Source organism: Onychostoma macrolepis, chromosome 08, assembly GCF_012432095.1.
Source record: "Onychostoma macrolepis isolate SWU-2019 chromosome 08, ASM1243209v1, whole genome shotgun sequence".
Lineage (NCBI taxonomy): Eukaryota > Metazoa > Chordata > Actinopteri > Cypriniformes > Cyprinidae > Onychostoma > Onychostoma macrolepis.
The window spans coordinates 2720983-2744244 of record NC_081162.1 but is presented as its reverse complement, the minus strand read 5'-3'; the positions used below and the strand labels follow the sequence as shown (position 1 = coordinate 2744244).

At 37.4% G+C, this 23262-nt stretch overlaps 1 protein-coding gene across 4 annotated transcripts in view; it reads left to right on the top strand.

The window, feature by feature from the left end:
- The first annotated feature begins 358 nt into the window (after nucleotides 1–358).
- LOC131546316 (probable G-protein coupled receptor 153) overlaps nucleotides 359–23262 on the top strand; it is a 46038-nt gene continuing 23134 nt past the window's right edge. For 2 of the 4 annotated variants that reach the window (XM_058785823.1, XM_058785821.1), the window contains exons 1-2: nucleotides 362–686; nucleotides 16867–17448. In XM_058785823.1, the coding sequence (XP_058641806.1) occupies nucleotides 17096–17448 (353 nt within the window). In that variant the 5' untranslated portion in view covers nucleotides 362–686; nucleotides 16867–17095. Of the gene's footprint in view, nucleotides 687–16866; nucleotides 17449–23262 lie in introns of all 4 variants that reach the window. The other 2 variants (XM_058785824.1, XM_058785822.1) reach the window with 2 other exon arrangements.

Genomic DNA, 23262 nt, shown 5'->3' with positions numbered 1-23262 from the left:
ACGTGATGGTTTTATTTACATTTATTTTCCAAAAACACTAAAAACATCAGTGACCAGTGAAAATCACCATTCCACAAAACTAATAATAATAATAAATGAACAAAACTATAAATAAATAAAAATACAGTGGTGCGTTTTTTTGTTGAGCAGTATAAATGCAATATGAAGCCAATTATAATTCATATCATATATATGCATAAAAATAAAAATGGATGTAATGTAACCTGGGCGGGTTTTACCAAAGTAACTTCTTAAAAAGTTGACTCATTGACCGTTCAGAAACCCTGTATGCGCTAAAAGTACAGATTTTCGAACCTCGTCTGGTTACTGTCACAGAGAGAGAGAGAGAGAGAGAGAGAGAGAGAACTGATCCCAGCCTCCCATCATCTGATGCTCATTCATCCTCCTCCTCCAGCAAGACCTCAATGAGACGCGGCGATAACGGACAACCATTGTTGTTTCATCGCTCTCCTCCATGAATTCATCTTCTGTTCACCTCTGGATGCGTAAATGGTGGTCTTTCTTCCACGGTTACTGCTACATTTAGCCATATTGTTTCCGTTTCTGGAGCGCTGTTCTCGTGTTTGGAATAAAATAGCGCACAAACCGAAACTGAGGAAATAAAGGTTGACAATGAAGCAGCGTTACATTTGAATCTGAAGATATCGACGGATATCTACAAAAAGGTGGGTTAGCAGGATAACATTTCCTTTCGCAAACCACTTAAACAGTCGATATAATCTGTGTGGAAATGTCTGTTTGTGATGTTTATGCTGCATTTTTTGAGCCTAACACGTTCGTGCATTTTGATTTGATGCACAAGGTTTAAAGACTGCTTTAATGGTTATAAACATTTAACGTGATTTCGTTGTTTCGATAGCCTGTTAGAAGCTGACAGGATCAAATCTGAGTTGAAGAGAGAAGATATAGCTAACTGAGGCTTCATTTAATACAGTTCAACATTATCGCATGTGACATATCGCACATAGAGCTCACATTACAAACAACATCGTATATAGACTATTGAACACCTACGACTGCAGTCAACTGTTCATTACTGCAAATGTCGTTTAACTGCTTCATTTGCATTTTAACGATCGGTGACGAACTCTCATTTCTACTACAGGGTACAAAAACGCAAACACGTTATGTGTCACTCAAATAATTAACAGTAATTAAGACGTCTCAAATGGCATTAGGATTATAAACGTCTAGTGTAAGCGTATTGGCATCAGCTCCCTCCTTCAGCTGACTGTAAATGGATGCCAACATCTGCTTGACAGTCAGTATTAATTTATTACAGGTAGTATTACATATTCCTCGTCGCATTTTTGGAAAGTCAGCTGCTTTAATATTGCAAGCAAGATAAATCAGTCCATTCATTTGATTTATTTGGTATTTTGTTCTGTCATGAATAATAATTTTGGATAGCTATTGTATTTATCCATCCATGATGACAAGATCAGATGACATAATCTAATATAACATTTTTGTTTGTTTGCCAGGAACTAGCCAACATGTAACCAAACATGTTTCTTCTACTGGACAAACAGCTAAATCTGCTAGGCTTTAAGCGTATAGAATAACATTGTGAATTTTATCTTAAAACAAGCTTGCCAAAGTGACTTGCTAATATAACAATGTAAACATTAATGATAGCACTTTACAATCAGGTCTCTTGAGTTAAAACTAGTTAATGAATTACCATGCACTAAGGATTAGCAATATACTGCATTTATGTAACGGTTCTTATTTAAAAGCAACAACATGCCTACAGGGTGACCATTAAAATAAAGTGCTACCTGCAATTGTGAAAAAGTGTGCTCAGTTCTATTGATGTGCATTTGTGGAGTACTTCAGATCTTATTTGCAGATAATATAATTTTAATAATAAAATGAATGACAACTTAAGTGTACTTAGAGAGAGTGCACTTTCATGATTGCTTCTTGAGTCTTCTTACACTTAAGTACATTTTTCAAATGTGCACTTTGTAATAATTAAAAATTAAAAGTTTTACTTTAAAGTAACTTTAAATCATTATGTTTTATATATTTTATCTTGCTTTAAAAAAGTACCCTTTTTTATGCTTTGACTAACGTAATCAAACATGTACTTGAAGTACTTGATTATAATTTCAGCTGTAATGTATCTTTATATATATATATAATAATCTTTCCACAAAATTAAATAAGCAATTGGATATTTATTCATTGTTTCAGACTACTGTTGTACAGCCTTTGTTAAAGTACTTTGTTAAAGTAATTTAATGCAGTTGATATTAGTAGTATGAAACAGTCAGTATTTGTGTGATGCTGTTGATTGTAGACATTCACCAATACATGCCCTGATTGTATTGCTTTTTAAAAAGTTATAAAATGTATTTGTTGTACAGTATACTGTACAGTGGCAAGAATAAATCTGAGAACCCTTTGGAAACATTCTAGATATCTGCATTGCTCAGTCATAAATGTGGACTTGGGCTGGTTGCATAAACTAGTCTTAAAAAGTTAGTCATCTTTTCTTTTTTTTTTCGTCTTCAAGACAACTTTTTTAATTCAGTTATGAAAAGGTAGATTGGTCTTATTTGTATTGGAAAAGTAAGACTGATTACCCCTTGGCAACTGCTAGTTGGTCAAACTAGTTCTTAAGACACCATGTCATAACATGATGGTGGCTAAGTTTATGCAACTGGTCCCTGGACTTAATTTAAGTCAAATTTATAGACAAACACAATGTGCCTAAACTAATGACATACAAACTGTTGTACTTTTCACATTTTTATTAAAGATGCTGAATAATCATTCACAGTGCAGGGTGGAGAAAATAAGTGAACCTCTGTGTTACGACTTCTCCAAAAGCTAATTGGAGTCAATCAGGAGATGATACTGGATGTGTAGGTTGCACCAATGCCCCGGCCTTTAAATAGAGGCAAAAAGAAGAAAAAAATAAATAAATTAAAAAATATATATCTATATATATATATATATATATATATATATAGATAGATAGATAGATAGATATATATACACACGTTTTTTTGGGTCTTGACTTTAATCCAGTTGGGGCTTAAACTGTGGCATAACCTCAAGAGTGCTATCAAGCCAACCAAGGAATATTGAAAAACTAAAATTTTCACAAACAGGTCGAAAGTTGTTTGGTTGGAGGCTGTTGCTAAATGAGGATCTATAAGTTCAAGATTTCACTTATTTTCTCCACCCTGCACTTTGAATGATTGCTCAATGTATCAATAAAATGAAAAGTATGATGGTTTGTGTGTTATGATTTCAGACTCTTTGTATAATTGTGACAGAAATTAAGATCAGACTACATTTTATGTGTGAGCAATAGAAAAATCCAGATTTTCCAAATGGTTCACAAACGTTTTCCTAACACTTTATGTGGCTTGCTGTCTGGAGTTTAGCAAGCAGCATTAAACTAAACTGAATGCCTTTCCAGAAATTCAACTTTCAACTGCCTTAACATTATAAGCAGTGCTTTACTGTTCCACTAAATTAATGCCTAAAGGAAATATGAAATAGAAAGGTGGCTGAGAGAGTCTTCAAACAATAGTATAAACACTTTAGGCTGTGCAGAATAGTTTCTTGCAAATTAATGTACAAAACTCTCCCACAATATCTGTTATCGTGAAACACGTGTGCAAGCAAGTGATGCCTGGTGTACCCTCGGCTCTGCTCACAGTCAGACATTCTCTCTTTAATTATGTTTTGGAAACTTGTTCAACACAGCAATTATGTGTGAAGTGTTTCCACTGAAGACCATTTATACTGCATCAAAATTGTTCTGTTGCTCCTTTACAAACAAGATCAGTATGACATTCCATTGTCGGCATAAAGTCTCCTATGAGCATATAATAATGGAAACAATAATAAAAATAGTGCTACTATACTGGCATGTGCAAATGCATTGTGGCTAGTTTAACAGCAAACAGCATTCTTGTGTCACATGACCCACCTAGTTTAATATATGCATCTGCAAAATGAGAGTTGAGTTTCTTCATATAAAGCCAACATTTCAGGAGACAAGTCATTATGATGCTTTGGTGCATTTTAGTCCATTTTGGAGCTTGGTGGTTTGAATAACCATCGATTTTACTTTAAGGTTAGGGTAAAAAGAAAAAAAAAAACAGTTTGGACATTCTGTTTCATGTCCTTTTATGTTTTAATAATGAGTGACAGTTTTTTTTTTTTTAATTATTATTATGTTTAATTGAAGAATTCCTTGCAACTGAAATATCCACAAATACTAACATGAGTGTTACAATCTCGGAAAACTGTGCTTTATGAAAAAACAAAGAGATCCTGCTAATCAGCCTTTCTCTCAGCTCAGTGTAGATGTAAGTCAGCATTACTGTACATCTTTTTTTACACAGAAATATAAACATATGCACATTATGCTTGATCATTGGGACAGATCAGTCCTGGCAGTAAATTCATTGAAAACAACTGTCATGTTTTAAATTTGTATGTATAAATGTATGCATATATAAAACCAATAAACAGTATACAAACACTTCTAGAGCTAACCAAATGCTGTTGCTTGGATTTCATAAGTGCAGGTATGTTTTACTCGAAAGTATACTCGATAATAATTTTTCTGCTTGCTCAGTTTACTTTATAAAAATATCTTTGCATCACAGTCTTTGAATATTTGTCAGATCAATTTCATTGCATGCAGTCAATTTAGCATTGTAAATTATAAGTTCAGTGATCTGTTGTTTTGTCATTTTGTGTTGAAAATACTCTGAACGAATAATTTTTTATTTTATTTTTTTCTGGATATCCAGTTTCAAGAATGCTTTGCATGGGACTAGATGGCTGTAGTTTGCAGTTCTCGCTTAGCAGCACAGATGAGATGGGAGTGGGATATGCAGCTAAATCAAAGCTGAAGATGATCAAGGTTCTAGTGACTTTTGGATGGGTATCCTGAGGTAGAAACAGGGGAAACAAATGAAATAGATATGTTTGTGAAACAAACTTACCTCCTCAAGGAAAAATAGTGTCTTGTCAAAACAAGGCTTTAAGGTATATTTCATCCTAAAATTAAAATTATTTTAGAATACAAAAGGAAAAAAATCATTTTGGAATTATTCAGCACAAAATGAATGCAATAATGATTATGATTAGAGGTCGACCGATAGTGGATTTTACCGATACCGATAGCTAGGTTGGACCACACTGGCCGATACCGATTAATCAACCGATAGTTTTCAAAATGGATACTGAAAGAGAGCTAGTGCTTTACTATTTAAAAAAAAAAAAAAAAAGCAGCAACAGTACTGAACTTTGTAAATGAATAAAAATATTAATATTATTTACTATATTGATCATTAAAGTTATTTCATAATTTGCTAATGTTAAAAGAAGAAACTTTAAAATGTAAAAATATAACCTATTAGTAGCTAATAGTGAATGTTGAAATGAAAACACTCTAACAAGGAACAATACTTCTACAGTTTTCATTAATGCTACGAATGGACTTTTATTGTTAAATGTTACCATTTAATTTCAACAGTCATGCTTAAAGATGGCCATGTTTAAATATCTACACAAGGCCATAGGATTAAAATTACATACATATGGATATTGTATGTGTACTCACACACTTTATTTGCTTCTATTTTTAACACTTGATAATTATCTAATCAAAAAAAAAAAAAAAGTTAGTCGCGCTGCATCTAGGAGAACTCAGAGGTATCACACACATGCGCACACACACTAGACGCTTTGCGTTCAGATCAAGTGGCGGTCTAAAACAATTTATTTAAATCACCAAACGGACATAAGTTTGCTTAAAGAATGAACAATGTGGCATAAATAAGTTTGAAGTTCGGTGTTTAAAAAAACAGAGCAAGTGGAAAGAGAATGCGCGATCTATTACAGCTGTCTACATGAAGCATACCGACTTTATTAGAGCCACAGAAAGACAAACGTTTTGCTGAAAAATGCATAATACATAATTTATAGCCTAGATTTATATACATTCACAACGATTTGGGACAAATATAATGTAATTTAATAGAAAACTATGTGAATGGCGTTCTGTTCCGCGGCAGTATTTTCTGTCGGCTGTATTTAAATGCGCGTCTGGATTTTCCCGCTCTGTGCAGCGTGCAGTGTCACGTGTCAAAATAAACAACACGTGCTGTCAGTGATTTCCGCCTCTAGAGGCCGCTCTCGTACTGTATAATGCCAGCGGACCCTTCTCAGCCATTCCGGAAACGGTTGCAAACCGGAAAACTATCGGCATGGATTTTTGCCGATAACAGATAGTTGTGGCAATACTATAGATGAATCGGTCGACCTCTAATTATGATACACATAATAATAAACTCTGTATGTTTGGTTGGATTCTTTTTTTAATTAGGTGCAAGTGTATGTCAGGACACACTGAAGTTACCCACTCCAGGTCATTCCTTCTGGTTATAACGGTCAATTATTAAACATCAGATACATTTTGAATGAAGGACATGCAGCAGTCCTCAGTCACTTTAATGTCTTAATCAGCAAACAGCTGGAATTTATTTTTCCTAAAAACACTGTCAAAAGCTAGCATGAAGTATTAACAAAAAACGCAACTGCTATTCGTTTCTAAGTGCATTTAACTTTGATAAAGATTTTATTTTAGCTAAGTCATTCTGGTGGGTTTGTTTCTTTTATGAAAAAAGTTTGCGTTCTTATAGAGATCTTATTGAAATTGTTGATTGCATATATTGGTATCTTGTTAAATCTGAGCTCAAAGTGTTGAGGTCTTTTTTCTAAAACTGAAGAAAAAAATGTTCTCATGGGTCTTTTTCTCAGAGGAAATGTCTGCGAAATACAGTAGAAGATGCACGAGAATGTCTCCTTTGCTGTCCATTCAGTCTTATGGCTGTTCAGGAGAAACTACAGACTCCATCTTAGCATCTGTACTGTTGATAAATCTCATCTTGAATTCCCCTTCAACAGCAGTGGATTCTTCCATCGTAAACTCACATGTAGGGTGAAGCTGTGTGGTCTCTTTTGGATAGTTGACTCATGCTCTTTGACATTGACTGAGGCAAGATGTGCATCTAAGTCTTGTTGTTATCCTGGGCTTCATAGAGTTGTGTTACAACATCTTTATTTCTATGCTCATGGGCAAAATGTTGTGGTCCTGGGTCCTGGATAGATTGCCAGTGGTTTAAAAAGTTCTTCATTTTTTGATGAATCACACAGTGGTGTGATTCGTGGAAATGGTTTTAAAACACAATGATGGACATAAGAAACCTTTCTTCCGAGAGACCTTTTTTTTTTTTTATTTAAACAACACACTTTTTAAATATATTTATGTTTTGCTCTGAATGGTATTTTGGTAGACCATTTTTTTGTAGAGTTTTTTTCATTCTTGTTGTTTTTATTTAAATTTATTAAGCTTATGTGATATTCTAGCTTTGACAATTTTTTTTTTTTTTTGTCACACTTCTGACATGACTAGATCAGACAAACAACACACTTTTTTAATGTATTTATGTTTTGCTCTGAATGGTATTTGGTAGACCTGATCAAAATCCTGGAATTCTGGAATTTTGAGTAATAATAAAGGTCTCCTTTTTATGCACAATGGAATTTGATTATAGACATTTTGAAGTCATCCTGTTAACTGGTACTGGGTGTAAAAAAAGCTTTGTAAAACCTGGCTAAATCATTTTTACCTAGATTTGTACTGTGTGAAAACTAGGTTCCTCTGATTGAAAAAGAAATGAAACATTGAGCTATTTTTAATTCAATCTGAGTCCACAGATGCCCAACGTTCTGCTATGTGTTACACACCAACCTAAGAAATGGTCCAGCAAGCCTTCAATAACAAAGACTTGAAAAAGACACGGAACAGCATTTGGTTTACCATATACCCTTCATAATAAATAAACATTGGCATGATATTGGTTTTGTCAGGCGTCTTTGGCAAAAAACAAACAAAAAAAAATCTGCTCAGATGTTTGTCATTAATGCTCTCTCCTTCTGTGTTAACACACACACACACACACACACACACACACACACACACAAATGCACTGGTGCTTATCAGATTAGTTTGAAAGGACAAATCTGTGAATAACACAAAAGCGCTATGTTTCTCCTATTTTATTATCTCATTCAAATGAAGGGTCTATCCATGAGAATCTGACAGTGTGATTGACTGTTATTATGGCCTGGTTTTCGGTAATTTGCATATCAATTATTGTGATGTCTTGCAATTTGAAACAGATGATTACAGGATAAATGAGATCATATGTTCATTTTATTATCTTACAACATGAAAGGAGTGGTCGTTGTTTCTTTATATCATTATTGCTCTTTTGTATACCACAATGCATATCAAGCTTTTTGTTTTGAAAATGACATAACTCCACCACATAACAATGATAAATACTTGGCACATGTCAGACACGTGATAAGGTGAATATTGGCCATTCTTCAGTGGAACAGGCAAACTAAGTTTGTATCCAACCTTGTGTTTTAAGGTGATGTTTTTGTTATAATTTACAGCAGTTTTAGTCCGTAATGAAATGACTCACCACATATAGAATAAAACATCTTTTATTAGACCACTGATATGATTGGAATCTTCCTCTCACTTGAACTAGCTATCCTGCACTGTTAAAACTTTTAGTGTAAAATTACAGTATATTCCAGGTTACTTTCACAGTAATTTCACAGTGGGACTTCTCTTGTATCTGACTGTACTCTCAAAGATTTCTTGTAAACAAACAGCATCATACTGTTTTTTTTTTTTTTTACTGTGCATATGTACTATGAAGGCACCTAGCATGCAGTGCAGCATGAATATATCATGCTGTAGAGTTTTTTAATTCTTGTTGTTTTTATTTAAATTTATTAAGCTTATGTCATATTCTAGCTTTGACAAATGTTTTTTTTTTTTTTTTTTTTTTGACACACTTCTGACATGACTAGATCAGAAATTTGAATATGAATATACAATGAATATACAGCATGCATTGATTTCACAGTGCATTTCTGAGTACAGTAATTTATTATAATAACAATAAATTCCTGTCAGTTTTTTACAGTGTGGGCTTCTCAGAGTGCATTCCCACTCCCATAGACATCAGGAACATTTCATCAAAGAGTCTTTTTTAAATTTTTTCCTTTACCTAATGAAGCTACACATTTATTTGTTTATTTTATTCATTTAGTGGTTTTGTTTGTTTGTTTGATTGATTGATTGCCCGATCTACATGATTTTGGTAGACCTGAGCATAATTTTAATGTAAGCAATAAAAAAGTTAATAATAAAGGTGCATATTCAATATATTCATGGTGTTTGCAATAGTTTGCAATATTGTGAATAGTATCAAAGCTATGATTTTAAACCTCAGTTGCAAATGTGGCATTAGAGTTGGTAAATAGTGGCCATGTTTCAATGGAGCAGGAGGTCTACCTTCTACCAGCTCAACCCCTAATCAAACATGCCTAAAAAATCCAAATAAACTATTCATGATTACTTGAAAATTGCAGGCAGGTGTGTTTGATTAGGAATGGAGCTAAGAGTTTAGGGACAGTGTCCCACCATTGGCCTTCATCCCCATGTAGCAGACCTATTGGGGGGATTATTAGAGCTTGAGTTGTGTGTACTCCTCGAGCCATTGTGGGAAGCATGCCAAACTAACTTTTTACGATTTAAAAATTTATGGTGATGTGAACCTGTGACCTTCTTTATGTATAAAACATGGCTCATAAAATTGTCACTGCCCCAAGTGCAAAAAGTTGATAAACTCAGTCCCACTTTCTATTAGGTGGCCTTCTAGTGTTAATTATGTCAGCTATTTCAATTTTAGTCTTAGTCTTAGTCCCGTGTTAAAATGTCCTTCTTAATGTTTATCATATTTAGTCAACCTTATCCTATTTAGTTTTAGTCAAGTTTTAGTCAAACTAAAAGTCTCAACATTTTAGTCTAGTTTTAGTCCGAGAAAATCTAAAGTATTTTGGTCTAGTTTTAGTCAATGAAAATTTGGCATTTTAGCAATAAGATTATTATTAATTAACCGTACAGTATTAATTTTGGCAGCCATTTTTAATTTAGTCTTAGTCTTACTCAAATGTACATTTTAATAATCATATTTAGACAACCTTGCCCTGTTTTTGTTTAGTCAAGTTTAAGTCAATGAAATGTATGAGCATTTCATTCTGTATAATGGTTAAACTGAATTATTTTTGCTCAAAATTATAATCAAAATGATTGTTGTCATTTGAGAAATTTACTTCTGCATTTCAGGTATAGCACTTTCACCAGTAAGCACAAATCAATAGAATGTGGACACACACGTGGTATATTTTACCTCATCTAACTACTATGTACTTACATCAAAAAAAATAATGTACTTATTGTTTTCATATTGTTTTGAAAAAATACTTTTGCTGCTATTGAGGCGGGATGCGGGTAAGATTAAGGACAGATTTGGTGGTATGGGTAGATTAAGGGTGAGTTAAGGTGTAAGGGATGGGTCAACAGTGTAATTGTAAATATAATTAATTACAGATTTAATTACATGCAGGTATTTAAAAAATATATATATAAGTACAACGTGAAAACATCTATGTACACAATAAGTGCATTGTATGAAATTATTTTAAATGTAAGTTCATAGTAGTTAAAGCCACCTAATATAAAGCGGGACCAAACAGCTATTTTGTCAGTATTCAGAATGCTTTTGTTTTATTTTAGCTCATTCTGAGAGTATGTCTCTCTAATCTGACACACTCAGTTTAGTCCATGGAGCTCTGTGCTAAAATGCTGATGATCTGAATCAGGTGTGTTAGATAAGAGAGACATACAAAATGTGCAGAGCAGTGGGGTGCCAGGACAGGTATTGAGAACCACTGAGTTACTGAAATACAAATGGAAATCCAGCCCAGCAACCTATATATGAAGGAATTGTAAAAACCATAAATTACTGGAAAAGTCATGGAATTCCAGTGGACAGTAGGTGTAGGAAAGGTGTATTCTAGCCACTCTATTGGCGCTTTCACACTGGAAGAAGTATTAGCAGAAGTTCTCGCTTTTTGGCGTGTTCACACCATAGGAACAAGGAACGTATTTAGCTCTAGGAACTCCATTTGGGGGAAGTAAATTAGCTCTTACTTCAGAGCAGGGTCTAAAACAGTTCTATAGGAACTACCAATGACGTAAGTGTACACTGATTGGCCAAACACATACCAAACACTGGCTACCTGCCATTTTTAAAAAGCCATGTAAAAATATTTACTCCATGAACATGGAAAACAGCTATAATAACGGCATTTACCTGTTGTCTGCAGCGTTGTGTTCTTTTCTCAGCCTCAATGATTTACAAGATATCATAGGAGATTTAGTCAGATTTTCATGCTCTTTCAATCTCGTTAACTGTACGTTTACATTCCATCTCCGTTATCATGAAACCCATGACACAAAACAAAAACAGGTCCGAACGCGGCATCCTCCGTTCACGGGTTGTTGATGGACCTTTTTCACATTTCCATGTTTTTCAGCAGCAGAAGTCGTCATAGTTGGGTTAACTTCGAGAGCAGTGAATGGGAGAGTACCATAAATATATATTTTTGCATTCCCATTTGCTCAAATATTAGAAGAAAAACGTCTCAGGTTACGTATGTAATCATGGTTCCTCGAGGGAATGAGACGCTGCGTCGGAGAACGCTATGGGAATGCCTCCAGCGTGACCGTGCTCTGAATCACGTGTAATCTGTCCAATGGATGGGCGAGACATCACGGGCGGGTAACGTAATCGGCCAGGAAGCATAAAGCATGTGCGGTGGAACCGGCGTCAGCTTCTAGGAATAAAGCAAGCGCTGGCAGGGATGCCGGAAGTATGGCCTCGAGATGCAACGTCTCGTTCCTTCGAGGAACCTTGGTTACATACGTAACCTGAGACGTTCCTCTTCAGGAACTTGAGCTGCGTCGGAGAACGCTATGGGAACGAGATACCCACGCCGCCAGACTTTCAAAATCCCTGCCTAGTGTGGATGGAGCACAGCTAGAGCGAAAGAAAAAAGGGCCCCGAGTGGCTAAAGTGGGTGGGGCCTGCATCCCGAAGGCCAACTTCTGAGAAGTGAGTTTTGGTCCCCAAGAGAGGGGAGAGCAGAGGACTCGAGCCTGTTGAAAGCATCCTCATCCACCACAGGCATAAGCTCTCTGGCCTTGTGCTCCGGCGAGCGGAGGCCTCTAAAACTCTCTAAGCGAGAGGAGACCTGACGACACTCGCCGAAACAGTCGAGCTCTCGGAGCGGAGACCTCTGCATACCGACTCTCTAAATCGAGAGGAGGTCTACTACACTCCACACACTGGACATCCTGTAAGGAGACTCACCTAGAGCCTACCACTCACATAGCTGTCCTAGCGGAGCTCTGGCGAGCGGAGGTCTCTAAAAACTCTCTAAGCAAGAGGAGACCTGGCGACACTCGCCGAAACAGTCAAACTCTCGGAGCGGAGATCTCTGCATACCGACTCTCTAAATCGAGAGGATGTCTACTACACTCCATACGCTGGACATCCTGTAAGGAGACTCACCTAGATCCTACCACTCACATAACTGTCCTAGCGGAGCTCTACTCTGGAGGAAACATGTAAGGGGGTGTCTACCCACTGACTGGCCACTGACCATTGACCGGGAGGGACGCGGTAGGCCGTTAAAGCCGCCACGTAGACCTTCAGGGTGAAGTGGGTTAACCCTGCAGAGGAACAGGCCCGCGAGAACTCCAGAACTTTACCAATCGGCAAGTTGACTGGGTCGAGCGGGCGAACTCCGCACCATTAAGTGAAAAGTCTCCACTTCAGGGCGCACAGTTTCCTCGTGCTCCGGCGAGCGGAGGTCTCTAAAACTCTCTGTAGCGAGAGGAGGCCTGACGACACTCGCCGTAACAGTCGAGCTCTTTGGAGAGGAGGCCTCAACATGACAACTCTCTGGATCGAGAGGAGGCCTACTGCACTCCACCCGGAGCTCTGGCAAGCAGAGGCCTCGAAAAACTCTCAGCAGCGAGAGGAGGCCTAAGACGCTTGCTGTGACCGTTTCAAAGGGAAGAACCTGATATTGGTATGCTTTGCCCCCAAAGCAAACCTCAAGAACTCCCCTGTTTGATTACCAGAGCCTGCTCAGGGCCCACAGTGTGGGAGAGACCCCGTTGAAAGTGGCGACGAAGCGCTTGGCAGTAGTTTCCACGCTGCCAAGTAGTCTACTAAGGGATCCAGTCTCTTGAGACTGGCCTCTGGTGTACTTAGAGCAGCTAGCTCGGTGCCCTGAAGCAGAGGACCAGCAGGAGACGGCTGAACCAGCTGCTCTAAAGACCCCCAAAGGGGCGAGCTACGTTTCCGGGCAGAAGAGAGAAGCGCTCGCTGGAGACCACTGCTCCCTGGAACACCGTACGTGGCGTGGAGCTGCACGATTCTGGATAAATTGAGAATCACAATTTTTTTTTTGTCTCGAATTGAGATCACGATTCTCCCACGATTCTGAACTAAACAAAATAATGTGTGAAAAAATATTATTGCTTCAGTCTATTTAAAAGTGTTTAATTAATTTGAATGAATTACTAAACATGTTAATATAGGCTATATATCTTCAACATATATTAAATAGACCCATTTTTAATATTAAAATTTTGTAAAAATGGTTTGAATGAATGATTCATTGACTCACTCATAAATACTTCACTTGTTTTAATTTATTAATGGATTAATCAGCATTTTTGAACAAATCTCTTGAATGAAAGATTCAATGACAAATATATTTTAACAGTCACTAGGTGGCAAAACAATGCAATCGACACATTAGTGCCAGTTACTTTCAAAAGGGGATTTACTCTATTTTGATCGCTACCATAGACATCAATGACTACGTTTACATGCGCACGAATAATGTAAGGACTTAATCACATTATGATGTTTACATGTCAAGAGCAAAGCTCTTCACTCCCGTTTACATGCAATTTCCATTATTCTTATTATTCGCGAGTTGTACTTATTATAATTTTTTTTTACTGCCTCACGTACCCCACTGCACAGCACAAATGATGGACTCAGAAAGAGCAGGTGTGTTACTGGCTGCTGTTATAATTTATTTAAGTCTAATGCAAAACACTTTTGTATGGTTGTATTCCATGCTTTGGCGGCATAGAAATGTGACGGCAATTCGTGCCGTCGTGTTCTGCTCGCCATTTCTGGATGAGGGTAAGGAACAGAGACTGGTGGCAGCGAGTTGTGTTTTCCCGAGAAATGCGATGCTTTCTTCCCCGCCATCGTTTCTAATCTGCATATTATTACAGGTGTCGTGTCATTCATGTCAGGAGCACATGTGCACTTTGGTCAGAGCGGCAATTGGCTACTCCGATTAAGGTGTTTACATGCCTGTATGTTTCGATTAAAATCAGTGTACGCCACCTATGTTAATACGATTATGCTTGCCCCGATTATGAGCTTAATCGCTTTATTTAAATCGAAGTATTGCGTTTACATGAGATAAAGTTTAAATCGCTATATTGCCAAAATCTCATCGCATTAAGAGGGTGCATGTAAACCCTAATGTTTATATCTGAACTGCAAACTTTCATCCCAGTATTTCTGTGATATATGAATGACTATATAAGACAGAAAACTGTGTCAGTGGCAGCGCGAACGCATATTTGAACATTGTATGATTTTTTTCAAAGGTTTAATAGACACAGGCGAATCTAAAAAAAAATTTTTTTTAAATGGGATTGCATGGGTGTTTGAATCGAGATCGTGATCTTTTAATGATTAATCATGCAGCTCTACGTGGCAGGGTTAGTAGCCCGATCTACTGAGGGCACTGAGGAGGAACGGGCACCATGCACTGTGGTGAACGCCGCTCTCCCCCAAAGGGGCCGGCCCTCTGCTAGAAGCCTTCGGCCCGGGTGCGCCACCCTCACTTCAATATTAGAAGGTACGAGAAGTGACGCTCCCTAAACGAGGAGCTGGAACATGGTTGGGGCTGCTCCGCGAGATCATATGGGGGGGAGAAGCACAATCAGCCCCTTTTCCTTCTAGAGCCGACGGTGCGAACTCCGTAGCTGTGCAGGAATGCTGCTATAATGATATTCTCATTCATAATATGCTTGTGTAAACAATGCTTGTGAAACTGTTTTATTACAAAGCTCATTGACGTCCTTCACGTCCACTTCCTCGGAGGAAGACAGGTGGAGTGTCAAGCCCTCTCTCCGGGGGGAAGAAACCACAGGGTTTCCGATCCCAGAGAGCGAGTGCTGGATCTAATGGGAACAGAAGAAGATAGGGGCTCGCCCGTCTTCATTCCCTCCACCTGATCCATGTGCGATTCCCATGAGCGCTGCTCCGCCTAGGCGAAAGCGGGGCCAGCACCGTGAGGAACGCTGGAGAAGGCAACCTCCTCAAAGAGAGCCCACCAAGAGCAAGCATAAGCAGTGACAAACACACACAATCGGACAGTCAGCTCCCCCGAGAGCTGATTATGCGTGCTCTGCTCCCAGGCAGACCACACACAGACTGTTTGTATCCCCAGCAGAGACTTCTGCAATGTTTGCAGGGAGGAACACACAGCCCATAATGTGATCTGCTCTCGCCCAAGTGCTTAGTTTAAGCAGCACTTTTAGACATTGTGGAGCTTATTTTAAGTGATTGTATAGGGACAAACAACACTAAATAAGTCTCACAACATAGATCGACGGACACACACAGAGTAGTGGTTGCTGAATGACAAAAAGCTGACACCGTTTCCACTGCACGTGCTTTATGCTTCCTGGCCGATTACGTCACCCGCCCGTGACGTCTCGCCCATCCATTGGACAGATTACATATGTGATTCAGAGCACGGTCACGCTGGAGGTGTTCCCATAGCGTTCTCCGACGCAGCTCGAGTTCCTGAAGAGGAACTCCATGATACTTTTATCATGATACTGTTAGACTTTTAAAAAAAAAGGAAACAAATTGAGAGAGACTGATAACAGCAGTCAGAAGAGAGAACGATTTAAAATTGAACGTCCTTCCCATAGACACTGCATTAGAAACATCCTCGCATTAGCGTTGAGTCTTTTTTGTAATTTGATGCAAAGGTGATATAATACAAAGTATAGTGTTATAAATGTACATACAAATATGTGACCCTGGACCACAAAACCAGTCTCAAGTAGCACAAATATATTTGTAGCAATAGCCAACAAACAATACATTGTATGGGTCAAAATTATCGATTTTTCTTTTATGCCAAAAATCATTAGGATATTAAGTAAAGATCATGCTCCATGAAGATATTTTGTAAATTTCCTACCGTAAATATATCAAAACTTAATTTTTTATTAGTAATATACTGTAAATTGCTAAGAACTTCTTCTGGACAACTTTAATGGCGATTTTCTCAATAGTTAGATTTTTTTTTTGCACCCTCAGATTCCAGATTTCAAATAGTTGTATCTCGGCCAAATATTGTACGATCCTAACAAACCATACATCAATGGAAAGCTTATTTATTCCGCTTTTAGATTATGTATAAATGTTAATTAAAAAAAATTGACCCTTATGACTGATTTTGTGGTCCAGAGTCACATACGATGCCTATGACCATTGAAATGCATCATTACAGTCTTGTGAAAAGGGTCCATATTTGTAAATGCTGTGAATAAAGACGTCGCTGTCGGCCACTTCAGAGTCCCTGCTATCGGTGCAAATGCAACCAGGAAAACGCCCAAGAGTGAAATTGGTTCTCTAGGAACCACCCTGCTGGCTAGTTCCTAGAACTACAAGGTGCGGAAGCACCTTATGTCTTCCAATGTTTCTTCTTGTCGTATCTGTCTTTTCAAGATCTGTCTTTTCCTTTCTGTTTCAGGATTATTACGGCAATGGACTGGCTCTCAGTGCATGTGCTTCTCTTCTGCCCGAGTCCACTGCCCCCTCACGCTGCTGTGCACCTCGCCCTGTCCTCTCAGCACATCCGGAGGAAGGACTGCCCGTCCCTGTAGGAATGCCGGTTCGGGCCTGGCACCTGCCTTTGCCCGCGGCTAATCCCACACCTTTTGCCATTACACCCCCCTCCAGCTCTCGCAGGCTGCTCCATCATGAACGATGAGGTCATCAGCACTAACGCACTGGCCTGGCTGGTCTGCTCGGGAGTGTCCATCCTGGCCAACGCCTGGGGAATCCTGAGCGTGAGCGCCAAGCAGAAGAAGTGGAAGCCTCTGGAATTCCTCATCTGCACCCTGGCTGGCACGCACATCCTCAACATGGGTATCCCTATCACCATGTATTGCGTCATTCAGCTGCGACGACAGCACTCCAACTATGAGTGGAACGAAGGACTCTGCAAGGTGTTTGTCTCCACCTTCTACACCCTTACCCTGGTCACCTGCTTCTCTGTCACCTCCCTGTCCTACCATCGCATGTGGATGGTCCGCTGGCCTGTCAACTATAGGTAAGCCAAAGACATTAATAAAAGAGATTTTTTTTATTTATAGTGGTAAATTATTTACTTAGTTATTACTCAGTTACACATAAAAGCTCTTTGGACTTTTCAAACAGGTCAGCAAATGTATATCTAGTAAACAGTATAATACCTAGTAGGGATGTGCATCTCCATAACTGAGGCCGATGCGATACACATATGCATAGCCAACGATACGTTACATTAAAGACATGAAGCAGCTACTGATGCGATGCAATACGATTTGCCCCTGTTATGATGCAGTGCGATCCGATTTCGATTCGATTCAACACAATGCGATTCAATGCAATACGAAGCAAATGGGAAAAAAAATAAATGTTATGCAGTTTATTATGGTGCAGATAGATCGCTTTTATTTCTTTGGTTTAGACAGATACGAAATCATGAATTAATTTAAGTGCCTTGGTCTCCGTAGTGTAGTGATATGTCATATTCACGGAGAGAACACACTTGAGAAACAGTTTAGAGAGGAGAAATCAATCTACATATAAAATATATTAAATCGATGCATCACATCGTGAACTTTTGTGCCAATGCACCGATGTGACTCGGTAAATCTTACCATCCCTACTACCTACTTTGCTTTCTTTGAAATTGTAGGTAATTTATGTTTATGTGTACTGAATGAAAGCAAAAATTTGCTTAATATTGCCAAAAACGTATTGAACATAGGTACATTGGTCTATGCCAAAAATATAAAAATAAACTTTAAAGATATAAATACCATTACATCACATCCAAATTAAAGTTTTTGTTTACATAATATATATGTGTGTACTGTGTATATTTATTATGTATAAAACACATGCATGTATATATTTAAGAAAAATATGTTATGTTTGTATATACACATGTAAATATTTTCAAAATATATACTGTGTGTGTGTGTGTGTATTTATATAAACATAATAAATAAATACAGTGCACATACATACATTATTAATAAATCTACATATAAAATATATAAAATTTAGTTTTAGACTGTATTTGTGTTTAGGATTGGCTTCAGGGGGACAGTTTACAGCAGTGGTTTACTGAATTTTATTGAACGAAAATGAATTTAACTCATTCTGTCATTTTAGTCAAATCTGTTACTGTATTTAAAACAACAACACCTTGTTGATGCAGTAATGCAGGATTTTGGTTTTAAGCCGCTGGATAAAGGCCTGCCATTGACAATGTCACATAAATATGGACTATTAGATGCATCTTCTAGACAGGCAGTCAGTTCATTTGGAGCTATCTGGCCAACGATTCAGTTTGAGGACAACTCTCCTTTAATCATAGACGCTTTATCTCAGTCCTCTGTTGTTTGGAGAGACATCAGAGTGTTTTTTTCCATCACGTGATTATTAATTATGTCAATGCTCTTCACAAAATGAATGCTTTTCTAGAGTGTAATTGCAAACAATGAGAAGAAGCACTAAAATCAATGTTTGGCATCATACTGTAGAGATGGAAAATATAAATAAATAATGACGACAAAACAACTGCACAAGACAGAGGACAAAAATTGCTTGTCTGTTTTAATGTTGTCTCACCATGACACAACTGATCATTGTTTGCTTTGTTTTGGTGCTGTGTGCCCATTGCTGTTTATGTTTAAACAGCACAAGTCTCATTCACAGCACAGATTTCATAGAAATTATTCACTCTCAGTGGAAATGGGCTTTAATTGGAAATGTAACAAGTTTTCATGCATGAACATTCATGTTATCAGTTATCTTAAGTAACAGTTCTCAGAGCATTTGAATGCATGGTTATTTGTTTAGATATCATTTTGAATCCTATATTTTTAGAATACAAAGGTTTGAAACTTGGCCCATTCTCCAAAATTCTAAATTCAATTTGAACTGTACAGTCATTTAAGCACATTTTTAATGTTTACTTAGTGGTTGCACTGTTTCTTGAACTGAGCCACACTTGTTTTGAGGAAATTGGCAGCAGACATCATGACAATGGCTTAGAGGCAGGAATGAGTCTAGATCACTTTTTGATTTCATACTGAGTTGCAAAGGAAATGTCATTGTATGAAAAACAATTACGTGAACAATATTTGAAGGATTTAGATTTAATCTCTTCTTTATTCTTTAAGAACACCTTACAGTATATCCTTTATTTACACTAGTAAACATTAAAACGTTTCAGTCATGACAACTCTTGTGATAGTTTTAACATATTAATGGATATGAAAATGTTAATTTATATGGTCTTGGCAGACTAGCTCTGCTAAGTATGCAGCTGTAGAGCAATTATACAGATGTGCTACTGCCAATACATACACAAACATGCTGCTGTGAGTATATAAGATATGCTTCTGCTACACAACACATTGTTCTTTTTGGATGTCTCCTTCATCTAACACACCTGATTCAACTGATTAGCTCATTAGTAGTGACTGCAAAACTTTTTGGGTATGACTGATGAGGAAGACCCCATGGGGTACATTTGCATTTTAGTTCAGAACTTTGGATCCATAAGGACTAAAGTAATTTTTTCCTCTCAATCCTTGAGTCAAGCACTACAAAGACATTTATATCTTATAAATTTATATTTTATTGTACCCTGTTTTTTTTTTTTTTTCAACGCCTCCTAGATTGTTAGTCCAATTCAAACAAAACTTGATGCTTATTATCTAGAGACCATCATGAAAAATATTATCAAATTAAGTTTGATACATCAAAGCATATATAAATAGATATAAGCAAATTAAACAGGCATCACCCATTTTTATGAAGTGACCTGTCAAACAATATTTGCAGAATGTCTAAACTTAATGAAACTTCATATACGTGGACAACAGAACATTCTCAGTAGGCTACACATGCCGAGTTTCCATGAAATTCCAACCATAGAGGGAACTACAACTGAAAAAATGCTTGTAATTCCTCAGCTGTATCATTAAGTTAAACGTATATTTTAATAATTTGTTACATTTATATAGCGCTTTTCTTGGGGGGGGGTCTCCTCAAGCACCACCGCCATATTGCGCCAGAACACCCACCTACTCTTTTTATTTTTAATGACCACAGAAAGTCAGGACCTCTGTTTAATGTCTCATCCAAAGGACAGTGCTTGTTGACAGTATAATGTCCCCGTCACTATACTGGGGCGTTAGGACCCACACAGACCACAGGGTGAGCACCCCCTGCTGGTCTCACTAACACCTCTTCCAGCAACAGCCTAGTTTTCCCAGGAGGTCTCCCATCCAAGTACTGACCAGGCTCAGCCCTGCTTAGCTTCAGTGGGCAACCAGTCTTGGGCTATAGGATGATATAGCTGATGGCTATTTGTGTTCTTTGAACACAATGTTGAACACAATATTTTGAATCTTAAAACATAAAATCAGAATGGCTGACATATTAATACACAGTCCCTGCATCCCAATACTATCCATCCTAAATAGTATGTGAGATTAGAATAAGTGCATCCCACATCATAATCTTCAACAGTCTGTTGATGAGAGTATGCCAAAAGTCCCCAGATAGTCTACTATTTCCGGTAGATTTTCGAGGTGTGAATGCGTGCACACTCAAATGGCAAATATTGCCCACAGCCCATTGCGCTTTGGAGAAGGATTCGGTTCAGAAATACAAACACGAATAAAAAGCGTTACAAAAAAAACAAACTCGATGGATGTGCCATACTGATTTTTAAGTAGTGAGGTTTAGAATTGGGTGACTAATAATCAACATTTAACCTGATAAAAAAAATTAATAAATAAAAAATAAATAAAATATATATATTTATTTATTTAGTTAGTTATTATTTATTTATTTTTTTTATGTTATCCGTGGTATGAATATCCGTTTGGTCATTACTTTTAAATGCATCTTTATACAAAAATATGAGCACATAATTGCTCCACATAAAGACCCATGGCTGGCAGATCAACGTGCTTCTTCTTTTCTCTCTGATATGGTAGTAAATTAAATTAAATGAATGTGGAGAATGTTAACTGTGACAAGATGATTGACAGGCCAGTTTAGCGTGACGGGATGCGCTTTAAAGACGTCTGTTAAAGCCGCAATGCTATGATGTGATAGTATGTCCCAAAGCTTGTCTACTCTTTTGCTACACTCTTAAAAGTATGTACTTTTTATTCACAAAAAGAGTACATACTTTAAGGATGCAGTATAAGTGGGTGAACTGGGATGCAGCAAAGAAGTGGCTGTGTACCAAATCTTGTGAGAATTGGCCACAAGGTGGCATTATAATACTGTAAAGCAACTTTGTTTCTGCTAATAACTCTGTTTCCATGTATGCCAGCATAAAATGGTTATTTTGTATGAATACTTACATCAAGCCATACAAAATGTATATCTTTTAATTTTTTACTGAATCTTTAATGAATCATTGTTTAGGTGTGGCCCAATCATTGTTTAGGTATGTTTAGGTGTGGCCCATTTAAATCTAAATCTAAATCTATTATGCCATTATGTCTTGAGTGCCAAAATTAGTGCACATGGAACACAAAATATTCTGAGGAAACATGACAGCTTTCATAAATTTCTGACGCTCAGGGGGGCTAACGGCATTTTCTAAAAACTCTGCCATTTATATCAATGGGAATAATACTGTAGATGAAGGCCATAAGCATTTTTGGTTACACTTTATTTTGATAGTCCACTTTAGACACTCTAGGTAACTTTGTAACTACATGTCAACTACATGTCACCTAATTCTCATTAATTTGCAACTACATGTCTACTAACTCTCAGAGTAGACTGTTAGGGTAGGTTTAGGGTTAGTAGAATAAGTTGACATATACTTGCAAAGTTTCTCATTGTCAGTATGTTGTATGCTGTGGACCCATCAAAATTAAGTCAAGTCAAGTCATCTTTATTTATATAGCGCTTTTAACAATACAGATTGTGTCAAAGCACTTAACAGTATCAAATTGGAGGATAGAGTGTCAGTAATGTACAAGATTAAACACTCAATTTTCAGTTAAAGGCATTTCATTATTGAATTCAGAGATGTCACTGTCTAACTCAGTTTAGTTTAAATAGTATATGTGCAATCAAATTGATGATAATCGCTAGAAATTAAGTGTCCCCAAGTGAGCATGCCAGAGGCATAAAGTGTTAGAAGATATTAAACAGACTCTAATGACTGCTGGTTGATATGTAGTTGCAAAGTTACTTACTGTTAGTAGAATGTCTAAAGTGGACTATCAAAATAAAGTGTTACCACATTTTTAACAGGTTGCTATGTGTAAGTTCAGTAATTTCACTTTAATGGCAATGAATAGGGTCTTTTCATTGCCATTAAAGTGAAATAACTGAACATAAACATAGGAGCCTGAGAAAAATGCTCATTTTAGAAGAAAATTTCAGATGGCACATAGAGCCTCTTTGCATCTGAACTCTGAATCTGAAATGCACTACTGTTAACTCCATATTGCATGATGAATCCCCAGTCAACAATTTGATCTCACAGTGATGTCACCATGAGCTCACAGGATACTCGTGATGAGGTCACAATGTGAGGTAACAGTGAGCTAAAGTGTAACCTCACAGCGCCTCACTGTGAGCTCATACTAATGTGAGGTCAAAGTGCACTCAGTGCACAGAGACTAGGTACCCAGCATGCATTGCAGCATGAAGCTTTTGATTGTCACCATTGTTGAGATTCATACACTGATTCTTGATGTCTCTCTTTGTGTTTAAATGACACAGTAGCTCACAATGTCTGTGTCTTATCATGCTTTTAAAATCCTTCATAAACTGTTATGACATGCTGGTTTCTATACTGTATAATCGCAGAGCTATTATTAAAAAC